This window comes from Danio rerio, chromosome 10 (assembly GCF_052040795.2).
Source record: "Danio rerio strain M-AB ecotype USA chromosome 10, GRCz13ab, whole genome shotgun sequence".
Classification (NCBI taxonomy): domain Eukaryota; kingdom Metazoa; phylum Chordata; class Actinopteri; order Cypriniformes; family Danionidae; genus Danio; species Danio rerio.
The window spans coordinates 7,955,001-7,975,000 of record NC_141030.1 but is presented as its reverse complement, the minus strand read 5'-3'; the positions used below and the strand labels follow the sequence as shown (position 1 = coordinate 7,975,000).

The window sequence follows — 20,000 nt, the reverse complement described above, 5'->3', positions numbered from 1 at the left end:
TGCGTACAAAATCACAATTTGTAAGGTATGTAAAAGTGTCATGCCTTCTGTAGGACACTTTCAATTGTCACACATTGATTAATGGTGGAAAATTCCAGCACAATCACAATCTAATAATATTATTTTTATTCAACTTTGTAATCTTACACTATTATCATTATAGTTTGAATGGCATGAGACAGTACTAAAAGGACAATAAAAATGTTCGTACCAATTATTTTTAGGACAAAAATTACAAACACAAAGTCCAGCATTTAATAAGATGTATAAGATAATCCTACAGTAAGATTATGTTTTTTATTATTCTGCATGGCTCCTTCAGCGATGACTTTAATTTTAATTTAAAAAAATTCCAACATGCAGTTTATATCATGTTTTTTTTTGGGATATACAGTATATGTATAATGGATCGTTTGTTTTTCCAGGAACTTTTGATTATTACAATATTGAAACGGCTTACATTTGAAATATAAATATATTTTAATTGTCTTTACTGCCACTTCTGATCAATTTAATAAGGCCAGGCAGAGTAAAAATGTGTTTACAAAACTTACAGTCTCCAAATGTTTTCTTTTATGAAATGGATATTACTCATGTTTCTGTCTTTTTGTCTGTTCTTTTTTCTGGTAACAGGAAGAAGTTAAAAAGTACCTCTAAGTACATCTACCAGACACTGTTCCTGAATGGAGAGAACAGTGACATCCAGATCCGTGCTTTGGGGCAGGAGTGGAACCTTCATAAAATTTACCTCTGTCAGGTTGGTTCAGTTCAGCCAATGGTGTTGTGCATACATGGAAGCATTTTAAATATTTTCTTTCTCTTTTTTCTGTTTCAAAACAGTCAGGCTATTTCTCCAGCATGTTCAGTGGATCCTGGAAGGAGTCTAACATGATGGTTATTGAGCTTGAGATCCCAGACCAGAACATTGACACTGAGGGTGAGGATTCTGGAAATGCATAAAAACGTTTTTGATGCAGTGAACAAATTGAAGTTGTTGTTTTTGTATTTTTAACGCCAAACCAAGGCCTTGTTTTCAATGTTGTGGGATCAGTTGGTTTATTGTATGAAGGAACAAAATGTTAAAGAAAATTCTACATCCTATTCTAGTTGAGAGGTATAATTAAATTTATCTACACATACATATATCATGTATGTATATATATATATACACACACACACACACACACACACACACACACACACACACACACACACACACACACACACACACACACAGTACATGTATACATACAGTTGAAGTCAGAGTTATTAGCCCCCCTTTGAATATTTTTTTTTTCTTTTTTTTAAATATTTTCCAAATGATGTTTAACAAAGCATAGAACATTTCACAGTATGTCTGATAATATTTTTTTTCTGGTGAAAGTCTTACTTGTTTTTTTTTTTGCTAGAAAAAAAAAACAGTTTTTAATTAAAAAAAAAAAAACTTTTTAATTAAATGTCAAAATTATTAGCCCCTTTGAGCCTGCTATGTTTTCAATGGTCTACTGCAAGTGTTTTCAAACTTTTAGGACACATGCCCAATTTCACTCACTTTTTTGTTGTTATTTTTATGTTTTAATCTGACTAAAGTCATAACTAAACAGAAATCAAATTAACAAGTGGAGTATGCCTTTATTAGTGGCATTATTGAATTAAACACCGCAATCAAACTATTACCGTCATGTAGGACTTTTCGCCGTATTTTCCAACAAGATCCACACACGGGGCTGTAAGTCAAGGACCGCACGGCACACAGACACACACACACATCGAGAAATGTGGGAGCTTTTTCTTTCCATTTTGCGTTCGTTATTAAATTCCATAACACTCTCACCAGTCCTTACTCCTTTTTTGCGTCTAATACCCCAGTTTGTCACAGGGGCATGAATGAAATGTTCATGAGTGCAAGTGAAACTGCCCAACTGCAGTTAAAGTCACCCAAAATTACAGGAAACATTTACATGAAAGCACTTTACGTAAACGCCTTAATTATATTATTGTCTATTAAGGCAGATATCTAGATTACAGATGTCCATGTAAACGTAGTTTATATATATCGATTAAAATCGATTGTCAAATCGATGTCAATCGATTAAAATTTTTTTAAAACGAATTAATCACACTTTTTTTGAAAATTAATCGTGATTAATCACATTTACAAGACTGAAACTTGTAATTTTGGCTATTCAAATGTAAAATAATGTAAAACTATTTAAATTCAAAATATAATTGCTTATTACAATTTTTGTTCAACTTGTAACACAGATTTCTTCATGTAAACAACATACCCACAATAAACCATCAAGATCCTGGCTTGACAGTCATATTTATCACAGAAATTAAAACACAGGAATGTTAATGCCATTTGAATTTCAAAACAATCAATGCCAATAAAGAAAAAATGATTTCCAAGTTGGATTCTTAGTGGACCGGCATTGCAAATATGTTTAATGGAAAAGTATAATAACCTGTTTGTGTGTGTTTGTGTTTGTGTGTGTATTTGTGTTTGTGTTTGTGTGTGTGTTTGTGTGTGTGTTTGTGTGTGTGTTTGTGTGTGTTTGTGTGTGTATTTGTGTGTGTGTTTGTGTTTGTGTGTGTGTTTGTTAGTGTGTTTGTGTTTGTGTGTGTGTGTGTGTATATACATACATACATACATACATACATACATACATACATACATACAGTGAGGTCAATAAGTATTTGATATTTAACATGTGTGTGTGTGTGTGTATTTGTGTGTGTGTGTGTGTGTGTGTATGTGTGTGTGTGTGTGTGTATATATATATATATATATATATATATATATATATATATACATATACATATATACATACTTACATATATATATATATATATATATATATATATATATATATATATATATATATATATATATATATATATATATATATATATACACATATACATACAGTGAGGTCAATAAGTATTTGATATTTAACGTGCATGTGTTTGTGTCTGTATTTGTGTGTGTTTGTGATTTTTCAATATCTCCTACTTGGAAATCATGGAGGGGTCTCGAGTTTTCACCATAGGTGCTTTTCCACTTTCAGAGACAGAATCTAAAAATAAACATCCAGAAATCTCGTTGGATGATTTTTTACAATTGTTTTTTGTAAATTACTGTAAATAAGTATTTGATCATTTGCTTTTTATCCAGATTTCTTACCCTCAAAGACCTGTTATTTTGCTTTTAAATAGTCCAGCTACACTCTGCTCATGATTGTTATTTAATAGCACCTGTTTGAGGTCTTTAGCTGTCATAAAGACACATGTGCACCCCACAATAAATCAAAAGTCTAAGTAGCAACATGGGCAAAACCAAAGAGCTGTCAAAAGACACAAGACAAAATTGTAGACCTTCACAAAGATGGAAAGGGTGACAGGGCAATTGCCAAGCAGCTTGGTGAAAAAAGAACAACTGTTGGAGCAATTGTCAGAAAGTGTAAGAGGCTAATGATAACCATCAGTGTCCCTCGGATTGGGGCCCCACTGAAGATCTCTCCTTGTGGGGTATCAATGATGCAAAGAATGGTGAAGAATCAGCCCAGAACTAAACTGGAGGAGCTGGTCAATGGCGTAAAGAGAGCTGGGATCACCGTTTCCAAGGCTACCATCAGTAATACATTAAGACGTCATGGTTTAAAATCATGCTTCGCAAGGAAGGTTCCCCTACTTAAGTCAGCCCATGTCAAGGCCCATCTGAAGTTTGCCAGGGACTTTTTGGTTTTAACTCCATTTGCCGTGTTTGGAGGAAGAAGAATGATGAGTATCATCCCAATAATACCATACCTACAGTGAAGTATGGGGTTGGAAGCATCATGCTCTGGGGGTGTTTTTCTGCACAGGGGACAGGACAACTGCACTGTATAAAGGAGAGGTTAAACAGGGCCATGTATTGTGAGATATTTGGCAAAAGCCTTTTTCCCTCAGTCAGAGCAATAAAGATGGGTTGTGGCTGGGTCTCCTAACATGACAATGACCCAAAGCACACAGTCAGGAAAACCAAGCAGTGGCTTCGTTAGAACCATAACAAGATTCTGGAGTGGCCTAGCCAGTCTCCAGATCTAAATCCAGTAGAAAATCTTTAGAGGGAGCTGAAACTCAGCGACAGCCCTGAAACCTGTCAGATATAGACAAGATCTGCATGAAGGAGTGGGCCAAAATCCCTCCTGTACTGTGTGCAAACCTGGTGAAGAACTACAGGGACTGATTGACCTCAGTAATTGTTAACAAAGGCTTCTGTACCAAATATTAAGCGAGTTTTTGAGTCAAGTTTTTGAGTTTTTGACTCAAGTGATCAAATACTTATTTGACACAGTATTTTACAAATAAATTGTTTAAAAATAAACATGGAGAAATGTTATAAAAATTGGTCAAAATGGTTTGTATATAAGAATACAGAAAATATATAATTTGCTAGGAAATGCTTTGCAATGAGTGTGAACCCCTCTCCCCCTATTTATATTTTTTATTTTTATTATTACTTTTTTTAATATATGTACATATATATGTATATTATATATGTGAAATATTTTGTTTGGACCGCACATTACAGATTGTAAAAGACTGAATCATATGGACTTGAAGGAAACTATGTTGGTGTTTATGCTTATAATACAGTACCTTTTGCGGGCGGGTTGGAGTGGGGGGCTAATGGGAGAGTAACCTGTACTATAAAAACGACTGTATAAGAAGAATGTAATAGTTGTATGTGATAACTCTGGTGATCTGTTTGTTCCATTATATTAAAACGAATAAAAAAACAAAAGTATAAAAAAAAAACAGAAGTCGAACGTTAAACATGAAACACCTGAAATTGCATGAAACTCTGGAGGAAACGCTGAATAGCCTGGTAATGAGATATTAATTGTTTTATACTGAAACTTGCCTTCTAAAAGTACTTCCTTGGTCTTATCCATATATATATATATATATATATATATATATATATATATATATATTTCTTCTCCATTTGCAGCTCTTCAGGTGGTTTTTGGGTCGCTCTACAGGGATGATGTTCTGATCAAACCGAGTCGAGTTGTTAATATTCTGGCCGCTGCTTGCATGCTTCAGTTGGTGAGTACCTATGTTAAATACAACATCATTAGTATCCGATTCTATAAAGATGCAGCATTTATCTATTCAATGAAATAAATGGCTACAATTCAAACAAAACTTGCATTGTTTTTATATATTTAATTGAAATTATTGTTTATGGCTCTGGAGCGAGCTAGCTGCAAAGAATAAATCTCTGTACTAGCTTAATGGAGCCTGCGTTTATGTGAGTCAAGGCTAAAATCCAAGCTCAATCCCTTGTCTTGCCTTAGTGCAATACAAAACCCTTTGTTGGCTTATGGGCATGCTTGTTTTGGTGCTTTCAAATATCAACATCATTTGGCAAAATTTGTGTTGTGCACCATTAAAAATAGAAAACTCTCATTTGTTTTTAAAGTCTCTCGAAATTTGTATTCATTTTTAAATATTTCCCAAATGTGATGTTTAAAAGAGCAAGGACATTTTTACAGTATTTCCTATGATGTTTTTTTTTTATTTAAGGTAAATTTAACAGCCCTTTTAAGAAATATTCATATTTTTCAATTGGCTACAAAACAAACAACTCTTATCCAATGACTTTCCAAATTAACTGAACTTGTCTAGTTCACTTAATTAGCCTAGTTAACCAGGGGTGTCTAAACTCTGTCCTGGAGGGCTGGCGTCCTGCAGAGTTTAGCTCCAACTTGCTTCAACACAGCTTCAAGGATGTTTCTAGAATGCCTAGTAAGAGCTTGATTAGCTAGCCCAGGGGTCAGTTCTTCGTACCTCGCTTAAATTATCTAAGATGATTTGAGAGATCCTGGATCTTTTCATCTCGATAAATGATCTCTAGCTAATTTGGTTCTTTAAACAAGTTCGCGAGTCAGATTAGAATGTCTGGATGAACTGATCTGAGATCGCTGCGTGCATTGTGAAGGACAGATCTATTGATCCTCAAGATCATGATCAGCAATGCAACGATTGGCTGACGGCATAGCAGCGTAATGACATCATCTGATTAATATTCAATTATCCATGTGAGCAAAATTACATCAAATGAGCAGTAAACGGTTTGTTAAATATGACACGCAATAACTTTCTACATTTGTTGTGAGCTGCAGGCTTTACACTGTCATGTGTCAAAAGTAGGGTTATAACAATATACCAGTATGACGGTCTACCACGATTTGAACGTGCACGATTATCATACCATGAACAATTGCATATCAACGGTTTTAACCCTTAAAGACCGAGACAGGCGCCCGCGGCTAAAAATAAGTATTGCTCTTAAATGTTTAATAACTTTTGATCCGCTGATCCGATTCATACAATTCAAAGATTGGCATAAAGAAGAGAACAGCTTTCCAGTGCTGCATCACATAACATTCGCGGACTTTCCGAGGCTCCGGAATCAGTGCGGTTACGTCATCAAAATTTGACAACGCTGATTTGACAAAGAAACGCTCGTCACTGTGTCTCCGGACAAACCAGACATGATACATTGATGCATTATCCCTCCTCCATGCCCAGATTGGTTCAAACTCGCTATATCACAACCAATAAGCATAGGTTTCGCTTTTGTTTGTGAACCAACAGTGAGCTTTTTGAACAACACGGAATGAGAGATAGGCATACATTTATGCGCGGCTAAATAAAACGCAAAAAAAAGTTTTGCATAAAATAATTCTCATACTAAGTACTTTTGCATACACAGCAGCCCAGAAACATGACAAAACAGTGACACAGCAAAGACGAACTGCTGCTCTTGCTGTTTTCAAAAGACGCAAATGAAGATGCAGCTGTTTGTCTGCATTGCAGACAACCATATCCAAATCCATATCCACAGACAACCATATCCATGCTGGCACATAAAACCTAAGGATGTTCCATATTGAATCTAGTTTCGTTATGTAACTATTTATAGTATAGTAAATATTTATATCTATTTTTTTACTGAGGATTTGCACCATTTTTATTTGGACTTTATTTAGACTTTGACACATTATTTATTATTTTATTATTTTTTTATTTGTTCATTGTAAGTGGTGTTGTTTATAGTAACTGAAAATATATTATTTGGAAAAAGTCAAATTTGCTTCACTGTTCTATTATTTTGTAACATACCGTATACCGCGAAACCGTCAAACCGTGGTATTGTTTTAGAAGATTATCATACCGTAAAAAATTCATACCGTTACAACCCTAGTCAAGAGTAATCATCATGTATTTCAATGCATATCGGTGTATTTAGTTCTACATTGGGAAAAGATTTTCTTTCTTATGGTAGCCGTTTTTTTAATCGGTGTACAGAATAACTGGATGTTTACAAAAGCATTTTGATATTGGTAAGCGTCTGCAACTTTTGTGAAGCATCAAATCACAGGCATATTAACTGTCAAAACATGTTTATGACTGCATATGTATTATTGCTTTTAAAAAAAATCACATATTGTGCATTTTATTGTACACAAATTGTTCTAAAGCGATCTAAACATGTTATATCAATAAGTTTTCTCTCTGCATACACACACACAAGTAAAAAAAAAAAATATATATATATATATATATATATATATATATATGTATATATATATATATTTTTTTACTTGTGTGTGTGTGTGTGTGTGTGTATATGTATATATGTATATGTATATATATATATATATATATATATATATATATATATATATATATATATATATATATATATATATATATATATATATATATATATATATATATATACATATATAACTACTAATGTAAGAATATATAATACTATATAACTAACTAAAGAATATATAACTACTAATGTAAGAAAATATCAGCATTTGGTACATACTTTCAGTATTTTCTTTGCATGAACTGAGCTGATCTAATCCTGTTTATATGAATTAAGCCTGCTGCAGAGCAGTTTTGATCTACCAGAACTGTTGCTATGACAACAACTCTCGGATCAGCTTTGAAGAACGAAACGATCCTGGATCGTGTCAAATCGTCAACATTCAAATCCAGCTAACTGAGTAATCCACGTATGAAGTACGGACCCCAGGGGCCTCATGTATCAACGCTGCGTACGCACAAAAACTTTGCGTACGCCAGGTTTCACGCTCAGAATCGCTCACGTTTGGATTTACTAACAATGAACTGAACGTGGGAATGTGCGCAGCTTCACGGCAGCTTTTTGGCTGGCATACGCACATTTTTTGTGCGTGTCTGTTTTATTTCCATTGGCGACTCCTAGAGGCAGTTGTGTTAAATTCCTCTCTACAAAGTGTCTGAGCCTTGCAATGGCAACTGTATGAGACGGGTTCATCTAGCAGGTATATAAGCTTTCCATACCATACATTTGACCAGCTAAACATTAAAGCACAATTTGCAGCGGTCGCCTGTTTTCCCAATGTAATCTGAGCAATCTACTGCGCGCACATTGCTATAAAGACACTATCTGAAGATGAATTTGCATGCGTGAATCAGAAACATTTCCATTCAATAAATGTGCAAATAAAATTGATGCACAAACTTATTAATGATTCCTACTTGTCTTTCTCGTGATAAATAGTTGGCAAAATCTGATATGTAGCGGGGGGAAAAAGAAGAAAGAGTTCATCAGACGCTGGATTCGACCCAAGTTCATGCTCGAACGTGTCAAAACATGTTGATATGCGTCTTACGAGCTGCGCCACTGAGACTGTTAAGAGTACTGCAACCTTTTACACCTATAAATCACACTATTTCTTTTTTAATTCACTCAGTGCGATGTTCTGACCCAACTGTGTTAACTGCATCAGCTAAACTCTCGCACTCTATTTTTTTCTTTTGTTGTTTATTCCGGAGAACAAACTTGCAAATAACACCGCTTTTCTTCGGTCTACCTCCGAAAGCAGCACCACCAATTCACATTCTGTTCAAAGTTTCTCTTTATGCTTGCTTTTGCCGTTGCTTTTTCGTTGGGTTTTGCCAAAGTAGAGTCATTAGCATATTCATATGGGGGAGGAGGCAGGGAGGGGTTTTGTGCTCGTGCATGTTGCGCTCAGTTTTACGTTCATTCGAATGTACAAAAGAATATGCGTGGGATTCGGCGTACGCAATGTTTCATACATCTGAATTTTTTTCTGCGTACGCACATTTACAGCTTTGTGCGTACGCAATGTTTTAGTATGATTTCCACGCAAGTCTTCGTACATGAGGCCCCAGGTGTGTCTGATTGGGGTTGGAACTAAACTTTGAAAGACACCAGCCCTCCAGGACCGAGTCATCCTTGCTTTAAGCTCTAAACTTTTACTTTAAGCTCAATACCAATATCTTGCAAAATAAGTAGTTAAAATTTATTTCATGTCATCATAGCAAAGAGAAAGGAAATGAGTTATAAAATCTACTATGTTATTTTCTGCAGCAATTTTACAGCATAATATTAAATTCAAGTCTGTTTATGCATCTCTAAAGCCGTGGGCTACTCTTACTGGCAAAGATGTAATAACAAAAGGCTATTGGCTGTTTTTTAAAAGGGGGAGGAGCTACTATACATCTTGTCCTGTCATGTTTCAGTTCAGTTACTGCACACATCAAACAAAACTGCACATTTCAAAGCACTTTGTGGTACATTTGCAATTAAAGCATCTAAGCAACCTTATAACAACACCCAATACAATTTTAGCCATGATATTCACTGCTGTAATTAGTGATGTAGAGTGTGTTTTAAGTTTTATTATTTTTATTATTTTGCTGTCTTTTTCAGGATGGCCTGATCCAGCAGTGTGGAGAGACCATGAAGGAGAATGTAAATGTGAAGACCGTGTGCAGCTATTATAACTCGGCCACCATGTACGGCTTGGACTCCGTCATGAAGAAGTCAGTAATCCCTTCAGAGTTTCATAATTCTTTAACACACTTGACACTTTACTGAGGCTGTTGCATGTTGCAGATGTTTAGAGTGGCTCCTCAATAACCTGATGACGCATCAGAATGTGGAGCTAATGAAGGAGCTCGGGTACAGTACTGATATATACATCTGTCTCTGACCTCATATGAAGTGTCTGGTGTTTAGAAATGGTTGATCTCATTGAATATCTCTGTGTAGGGGAGACATTATGGAGCAACTCATTCAGTCCTCTGATCTGTTTGTAATGCAAGTAGAGATGGATGTTTACACGGCACTGAAGAAGGTAGGAGATGGGATGTGATTATAATAAATTCTCTAAGAAAAACATTTGAATATAACCTGCTTAATGCTCATAAATTTTCAATGCTGTTTCAGAAGCAGAAATGTTTTAAAGTGTTGTTTTTTTTTCATTTTGATTAAAGGAACAATTCAAGAATAGTTTTTATATTGTTGGTGATATTTTAAAATGTTTAAATGATTTAAGTAACATGCTTGCTTATTTCATGCATTTAATGGTGCTATGGGGCTTTTAATGAGATGTATTCATATGTTTTATTACGGCTACCAAAATAAAAATTATCAAATTATTTTGTCATTAAAATTGAAAATTGATTATTTAAAATACTTCCTTTGCTACAATTAAAACTTTTATTTTGTAGGATTTAAAAATTATATATATACATATTAGGCATGGGCCGGTATAGGTTTCTGTGATGGTATGATAACCTTGGATAAAAATATCACTGCATCGCGGTATTGTGTTTACTGCTGTAGAATAATTTCTTTTTAAATATCTGAGTTAAAAACAACAACGTTTTTCCCCATTTAACATAATATGTTACATTTTAGGAAACATTTATGATATTTTGGATCAGAAAACATGTCAGGCTACATAATTAAAATAAACCATCCACTTCTACTATCTTTATTAGCTTCAAAAACACAGATTTCCTTACAACACATCAAAAACACTGAAAAAACCCTCTATATATACCTTAGAAATGGTATAACAAAACATTTTTGTTGTTTTAATACCTTGACCTTTCCGAACCGCTGTTAACCGGTAATCATCTATGTATATACAGTTGAGGTCAGAATTATTAGTCCCTCCTTTGAATTTATTTATCTTTTTTTAAATATTTCCCAAATTATGTTTAACAGAACAATGAAATTTTCACAGTTTGTCTGATAATATTTTTTTCTTTTGGAGAAAGTCTTATTTGTTTTATTTTGGCTAGAATAAAAGCAGTTTTTAAATTTTTAAACACCCTTTTAAGGACAAAATTATTAGCCCCTTTAAACTATATATTTTTTTGATAGTCTAAAGAACAAACCATGGTTATACAATAACCTGCCTAATTACCCTAACCTGCCTAGTTAATCTAATTAACCTAGTTAAGCCTGTAAATGTCACTTTAAGCTGTATAAAAGTGTCTTGAAAACTATCTAGTAAAAAATTATGTACTGTCATCATGAAAAAGATAAGATAAATCAGTTATTAAAACTATTATATTTAGAAATGTGTTGAAAAAAATCTTCTCTCCATTAAACAGAAATTAGCGAAAAAAATAAAAAGGAAGCCAATAACTCAGGGTGGCTAATAATTCTGACTTCAACTGTGTGTGTGTGTGTGTGTGTGTGTGTGTGTGTGTGTGTGTGTGTGTGTGTGTGTGTGTGTGTGTGTGTGTGTGTGTGTGTGTGTGTGTGTGTGTGTGTAAAATTGATATGGATGAGTGTAAAATTGATATGGATGATTGATAAGAAAGTCCATCTGCATAAATTATACAAAATAAAAGAAACTGATTAAAACAAAGATTAAAAAAAATTAAACAAAAAGCATTTTGTGTGTTATGATGGAATCTAACAGTATTGGGTTACAGAAATCCAACAACTAAATGTAAAATAACATTGTAAAGCCTTCATTCTATAAATAAACTAACACAATCTTCATTAAAGGGATAAACTTTACAACTTCCTATGCCCAGGTGGATTTCATGGGCACAGGCTTTAAAATCCCTATTAGGTTATGGTTGAACTCTCTAGTGAAGCCACAAGTGAGGTGTTCTGAACTGTGGTTACTAGTTAATTATAATTAGCAATAATAATAATAATTGGGATTGTAGATTTTGCAGTGTAACTATTGCAGGTTTGCAAATTGTGATATCGATGTTGAAACAATACATTGTTCAGCTAGATTTTTGAAAAATTAAACATAAGTGTATACATAAATTTATAAATACGCATTAATTAAAAAAGAATTTTTATTCATAACCTTATTTTTATTTTATTTTTTTACCAAAGATGATGACAAAAAAGATGCATCTAATATGTGTTAAGTGTGTGTATGCACAATCATGTATAATATGTAGTGACTGAGAGGTCTGTTATGAACATTAAAAGTACACTTCTTTTTTCAGTGGATGTTCTTGCAGCTCAATCCATCTTGGGACGGTCCAATAAAGCAACTTCTGCTGGATGCAGATGCCTGGCTGTGTAAAAGAAGAAGTGGTACGTTTCATATATAGAAATATACGTATGAATATATTTCTGCAATCTTCCTCTAACCGTCACTCTCATTCACAGATGCTGGAGAAGTGGAGCCATTTCTAAACACAGATGATGGAATGCCCTTCGTCCCTGTGTTCAGACACATCCGCCTGCAGTACATCATTAATGACCTGGCCTCAGCCCGCATGCTGGAACGGGACAACATCCTACCTCCCGGTCAGATTCAGAGAAATCACATTAATCCATCCATTCATTTAGATTTATTATATTCTATAATATATTTAAATATTATAATTTATATTTTATTTTTCTCTTGTGTCTCTATTCCCACCATTTTATTAACATTAATAATTAAACGTATTAATCTTCAGGTAGTAGGATCATATTTGGGTCGGTCTAGTCAATAGTATTTTAGCAGCTACAGAGCAGGCGGATATAAAGACAGTAAGGCCATATCTGATTGGTCAGATTTAGATAATCTATGCATGCAACACATAAATGCTTAGCACATGAACTGAATTAACTGATTGGACTTTTCTGGTATATGGATGTTGCATATACTATTGTAATTACGAAAATACTATATTATCTCAAAAGCGATTGTTTTCAATGCATTTTGCAGCCCTAGTTATAAAGGTGATGGTTAGTTCTAGATCAGTGGCTCTCAAACGTTTTTCATCAAGTACCACCTCAGAAAAAAGTTGTCTTTGCAAGTACCACCATAATGAGTAGTATTGAAATACAGTAGTGTATTAGGTCCAGTAAAGCAGCTAAAGCTCTGTACAGTTCAAAAACGAGGCATATTAGTTCATAATATTAAGAACATTTCAATTAAAATGTGCTTTTAAAAGTTAAAAATGGTAGGTTACTGTTATTAAAAAGTTTTAAAAAAAAAAGAAAAAGAAAAAAATGTTTATCAGCACCTGGACCACATAAATTTAGGCTTTATGTAATCATGATCATATATAAATCATTTTTGATAATTTATTTAAATTTATGTAGCATGTACATATGACACATTTGATTCATCGGCGTACCACTAGAAGGAAGCCCACGTACCACTAGTGGTACATGTACCACAGTTTGAGAACCACTGTTCTAGAAGCTTAGGTCAGAGGTTTAATTTATTTATATCTAACCTTTTATTTTACATGTATTATATTTAATCTGCAACCACATTGCGTTCTTTTATTGTCTGAATGTATAGGAAAAAAGCTATTTGTGACTTGTGTAGGAGCATTTTAATGATACAATATTTTAATAGAATGTATATTTTTAAATGATATTAGAGATCATTTTTATTCAGGAAATATTTTAAGGGAAATTTTTTAAAAAGGTTCATCCTGGAGGGATTTTACCGTTTATTATTAATCAAATTGAAACTTTTATTAGTGTTGGTATTTGTATGTTTTTATGTATTATGAACAATTAAGAAACATTAATAATTATAAATTATATATTGAATATGAATTACATGAGTATAGCCAATGCTGCTGATATGGCATTAATAATTAAGTAGTCTTAATGTATAATTATGCAAACACACAAAAAGACTTAAAGCCAATAATATAAATCTATATTCTAAACAAATGGCAAGCAGAATGGGGTTTTTATTTAAATGCAGCTTTTAGTAGGAAGAAAATCTATTCTTTTAACTCAAGACATGATGAGTTTGCTAACACAAGATGTGAAGTTTCACAAACTGATTTCGAGAGAAGCACAAGATATGATTGATCGTGGCTGGTCTCTCATCTGTAATCATTAGTAAATCAATCAAATTAAGCCAAACTCACTATAACTAGCCAGTCCAAAACTACTTTGCTATCTTCATCTTCCTCCTTTTTTGTCTTTTACCCTGGGGAGCTCTTGAGAACTCCCTAATCTCGTACCCCCTTACATGCTTATTGACCAGGAGGGAGCCCTGGGCTCAATTATCTCCGAGCTCAGGGTTCTCTGCTGGGACAGCATGCCAAACCTGCTGTTATTATCAAGCAATATCCAAGGGCGTATTTACACTATGTACAGCTACCTTGAACTGTGCCAAAGCACACTTGTCCACGCTACCATCTCCCCCGACGGCCTGCACTCCCATTTCATTCGGGCCTGGGCACGCTTGCGTCATCGATGGTGCGCTGGTCAGTAATCGATCTTGCTCAGCACAGTGTAGATTTCTTTAGTCATATCGTTTAAGTTGTTTGTGATGCGGTGACACGCAGTCAATCATTTTGCCGAACAGATCAGCCACTTTTGACGCTCATAACCAATCGTAATGTCCTCGTGCTGCAGGAAACAGGAGGTTTGCTGAAGGTGCAGCTGTCGTGCAGTGAGGGGTTTACATCTTCAAAGGGGTGGTCCAGAATGTAATTTTAAGACTTGGTTGTGTTTATAAGATGCAAAGCAATGTGTGCTCATGTTTCACTTGAAGGAAATCATGTTTTTTTCATAAATCTCACTTTGATTAAATACAGCTACTCGGCTAAGATGAAAACGACTGATATTTCCTAGTTCCTCTAAAAGGCCCGCCCTCAAGTGACTCTGAATGGTCATCGTCATAATGCGCTGCGATTCGCGGATCGGCTCCACATCACGCCCATACAAGCATGCGCTTTTCTGCTGTCACAAACATCAGTCACAACAGTCAGCCAAAATGGGGTGCGGCTCCTTTAAGAGAGATCGCTATTGCATGCGTTTATGTATGTGTGTGAACGCGTGAACTTTCTGTAACAAGAGCATGTGCGCAGGACATTCTTTTTCTCTAATGCTCGGATTAAGTACTCGGATTTCTGTAATATATCGTGACAGAAGAATAAAGCACAAGATGTGGGATGAGACCTGTGTGAGCCTTGATTTATTTTTCTGCTCCTACACAAGTTAGGTGAGCTATCCTGTATTTTTTTTAACTCAACGCATTACACAACGTCTTTCACATATATCTGGAATATGCAGGTGTAAGTAATATGAATCATCCACATATCTTTTGCAACTTCATTATCTGAGATGTAAAACGCATGGAAAAGCTGCCTAAAGAGAAACACTGCACAGTCGCACACACATAGAGAGACACGAACACGCTGGTGAATGTGTGTGTTTACAGCAGTTTGACTGATAAATATGAATTTGTAGCTAAATCATTTGCAGTGCAAAACAGCATTACCAATTGTTTACATCGTTGCTACAGCATACGGTTAACGTTAGACACCGTACATGTCATGATCGATTTTAACAAACAAAAACACTTACAGGTTGTAGCTCACAGCTTCTGTTTTGAGGAGATTTTAGCCGAATCCAGCACTGACCTGGGAGAGATTCTTGAGCTGTTTTGTCAAATCATGCTTGCTATGTATTTTGTAATTCTCTGTAACAAAATTAATATTGAACTGTAAGCACTTCTGTCTTTGTGTCGTGTCCTTTGGAAACCCAAATACAGAAACCGGCGAAGCTGTGTGGAGACAGCAGGGTTTGGATGCATTTTTAGCTCCATCTCTGCTATAATGTTATAGCGCCTCTGGCCACGGCCCAAAGCTGTGCAGTGTGTGTGTGCGCAGTAAACTTTTGTGATCTCACACAGGGCGGAAGTATTTTTTGTAGTCCCCAAAATTTGTTCATTGTAGGCTTTGCTAAGCTAACTCTGTAAAAACCAAGGTCTCCCTTTGCATTGAACTTTGAGCTTTTTACATTGAGAGATGCTGTTTATGTTCACACAGCTACATTAAACATCAACTAAAGTTTAAAATATGATTTCGTAGTAGACCACCCCTTTAATAAACTATGACAGTTTGCATTCAATGTACAGTAAGAATGATTAATTAATCTATATGAAACAGTCCCTTAAAAGTCACATCTCAGTTTCTTTTTCGAGCTCAAGCACGTTTTGCACTCACACACAAGCGTACTGCGCCAAAGCCCAAAAGAACCAGGCCAGGCCAAGGCCGGCCAAGTGAACTGTGCCTGAGCCCGATTCAGAGCACTCACACTTCTCAAACGATCCAAAACAGGCCTGGGCACAGTTCGGATAGCATAGTGTTAGTAAGCCCTAAGTGTAAACTCTTGAAGCTGTATTTTTGGAAACACAAGATTCACTTATGGACATTTACTCCGAGGTGTAGTTCCTCCATAATGTCAATAGTGCAATATCAAACAACCTGTTAAACATATACTTTTGTTATGCCCTATTTTTAACGTTATTAAAAACATCAAACCAGCGTTTTTATCTGGAGAACTTTAAAGGAATCATTTTAAAATATGAATCGTTTAAAAATAAAGGAATTTCAATTAAAAGTACATCTTCATTTAAAAAAAATAATGTTTTATGTATTTTTATGTCTTTTTTATTATAGAAACATGATATTTATAAAATGTTTGTAAATTTGGTATCATGTTACAATAAGGTTGTATTAGTTAATGCATTTACTAGAACAAACTATGAACAATACTTTCATTACAGTATTTGTTCATATTGTTTAGGGTTAATTCATGAAAATACAGTTGATCGTTAGTTCACATTAATTCATGGTGGATTAACTAGTATCAATTTGGATTTTAATAATGTATTAGTAAATGTTGAACTTTGATTAATAAATACTGTACAAGTCTCGGCGCTAATAGCCCATTGGTTAGTGTGTCGACGCATAGCACCGAGGTGCTCGCAGCGACCCGAGTTCGATTCCCGTCTTGAGGTCCTTTTTGATCCTTCCCCTATTTCTGCTCCCCACACTTTCCTGTCTCTATATCACTACTGTCCTATCAATAAAGGTGAAAACCCCTTTAAAATAATTATTAAAAATAAATAAATAAATGCTGTACAAGTATTGTACATAATTTGTACATGTTAGTAAATACATGAACCAATGAAACCTTATCATAGAGCAGGGGTTCTCAAAGTGGGGGTCGGGACCCCTCGAGGGGTCGCGGGACAATGAAGGAGGGTCGTCTGGTGATTTAAAAAAAATCTATTTATTATTATTAAATCATATAAGAATGACCATATTTTATCCATAACCTACTTAAGAGAAAAATATAGTCATTTATAATTACTATATAGTTATAGTAGCTTATAGTTACTAGTTCTATTGGATTGCGACCCCAGTGGTAATTACATTATATTAAAGACACCGCAATAGCATCAGATGCATCAGATTGATATTATAACACCAGGTTAAAGTTTCTGGCCCATTTACAGCACTGACATTTAACGAAGAATATACCTGGGTGTTTTGGTGTGTGTGTGACATTGCATGCAAGGTTTCTGTATTCATAACCAGGATATTGGGGGTCGCGAGTCACTGGCATCGTCATATTAGGGGTCGCAGGCTGAAAGGTCTGTGAACCTCTGTCATAGAGTGTGATCATAAATTTGATTAATTTTTTTTTTTGTCATAGAAGCTGATATGGAAATAAACTCTCTCTCAAACACACAAGAAGATTACTCTGCATGACAGGCTTCTTGTTCTTTACACCTGAACGAACTTATAAAAGTAATGTGGAGAATAACAAACAAAATGGTTTACAGAACACACAACTAAGCAAAGAGTTCCTTAATGTTTGCCTACTCTTCTGTTATGCACAAAAAAAAATTTTTTTTTGCTTTACAAAAACAATACATACTTTTAAGGAGGTAGTATACAGTAAGTAGACAAATTAAGAGATTTGTGTGGCAGATATTAACCTGACATCCTCTTTTGTCCTTTATTTTCCAGAGTGGCTGAGCTCTGTATACAAGCAGCAGTGGTTCGCCATGCTGAGGACTGAACATGATAATGATAACGGGTGAGGAAACGTCCAAACGTCCTGCACTGCTAAACATTAAACCTGTGTTTGAATTGCAAATGAGCCAATCTGATCCTTTCAGACCTCAGGAGGCCAATAAAGAGGAGTTTGAGCTCAACAGTATGCGCTGTGGACGTAAACTGACCAAAGATGGAGATGTGAGTTGGACTAGGGCTTTTCTGCTGGTATTTAAGCCATTGGATGAAATGCATGATGGGTTTTTTGGTTATTTTTACAGTATTGTTGGCGATGGACGGGGTTTAATTATGGTTTTGACCTGCTGGTGACTTACACAAACCGCTTTATAATCTTCAAGAGGAACACGCTGAGCCAGCCATGTGGAGGAGCTGTTAGCTTACAGCCACGACGACATCTAGCGTACCGGTGAGATGATGCACTACGGCTTGTTACACATTTAATACAAAGTAATGTCATCCAATGTCATGTTTATCTGTAATACTTCAAGTTTGTATATTTAAAAAAAATGTATCTAGCTTAAATTAGCTCTAAAATAATCAGGGATGTTTATTTAATTTAATTAAGTAATTTAATTATTCAGTTATTGAGATCATGCAAAATAGAGTTGGAATAATTAGTACTTTAAAATGGTTTAGTAATGTTAGTTATTTTACATTTACAATTAGAGTTGCTGGTTAAATATTAATTTATTTAATTATAATCTTTATTTAAACAAATAGTCATATTTGTTCATATAAATTACACAATTTTTATTCAAACAGCTCTTGTTGAAATGGTTCACTTTTAAACATTTCACTGTAAAAATATCTTTCTCACTATTAAGAGTAGTAATTGTTTCTTTTAATAATCAAGCATTATAGGTTTTATTCAATGAATACTACCAAATTGTGATGTGAAAATACGTTTATATGTTTTATTTACATTATTGTGACAAAGTTTAGGACTATGGCAGCTTTCATTTTTCCATTCCCATTTCATCATACATGAAATTATTTGCATTAATTTGACCAAAATGTTTATAGTAGTGTAATAAACACTGGTGGGAGGCGTGTGTTGGCACGAGGCCAAGTACTTTAGTGTCCCACCAGTGACAATATACAGCCATATTGCACTGCTACAAGTGTGATATTGCATTTGTACAACATTCAACAGCATAATCGTGTATATAAAAAGGAATATCAAACATCAGAACAGCAGAAACCGATACTAACTCACCAACATCACTGTAAAGCTAGTATTTCAATGATTCTCTAGAGTAATGTCTGAAATGATGACAAAACATGTGATCTTGCTCACATTTTAAGATTATAAGGCTGTATGGCATTAAACGCCATACACTACCAGATTACTGTTGTGTTTGCGATAAGGAAAAGTTCTGAACACTTAAGCATTTTTTATTTTTTTATTTTTACTGACCTAGTCTGCAGTAACAAAAACAGGAGACTTGTTAGAAACAAACAGATGGCCAACCAAAAAGTAACTCAAAATTATACAAAGAATGACCAACACAAAATGCACACATTCCTGATATGCAAGTCCCATCTGACACTCAATACATTACAATTAATATGGTATAAAACTATAAATACAGCACTACAACATACACAAGAGATAGATCAACTTAGAAAGCCACTTACCAGTTTTGATCAGCTTTAGTTAGAAATTATACTGAGTATTTCTTCTCTAAGGGCTTATTATGTGGTCTTGTGGGTGAACAACCTTCTTTGCTCTGCTAAGTGTGACAGACTAATGATCGCTGACGCGTTGTATCTCTGAAATTATAAATATTTAAAATAGGCACTGTCCTTAT

At 34.7% G+C, this 20,000-nt stretch overlaps 1 protein-coding gene across 1 annotated transcript in view; it reads left to right on the top strand.

Moving 5' to 3' along the window:
• Positions 1 to 20,000, top strand: part of gmcl1 (germ cell-less, spermatogenesis associated) — a 29,705-nt gene that overhangs the window by 6,345 nt on the left and 3,360 nt on the right. The window contains exons 3-13 of the mRNA NM_207050.1: positions 634 to 757; positions 841 to 937; positions 5,000 to 5,097; positions 9,794 to 9,906; positions 9,980 to 10,045; positions 10,136 to 10,220; positions 12,355 to 12,445; positions 12,521 to 12,661; positions 18,142 to 18,211; positions 18,294 to 18,369; positions 18,450 to 18,595. Coding sequence (NP_996933.1) covers positions 634 to 757; positions 841 to 937; positions 5,000 to 5,097; positions 9,794 to 9,906; positions 9,980 to 10,045; positions 10,136 to 10,220; positions 12,355 to 12,445; positions 12,521 to 12,661; positions 18,142 to 18,211; positions 18,294 to 18,369; positions 18,450 to 18,595 — 1,107 coding nt within the window. The remainder of the gene's footprint in view (positions 1 to 633; positions 758 to 840; positions 938 to 4,999; positions 5,098 to 9,793; positions 9,907 to 9,979; positions 10,046 to 10,135; positions 10,221 to 12,354; positions 12,446 to 12,520; positions 12,662 to 18,141; positions 18,212 to 18,293; positions 18,370 to 18,449; positions 18,596 to 20,000) is intronic.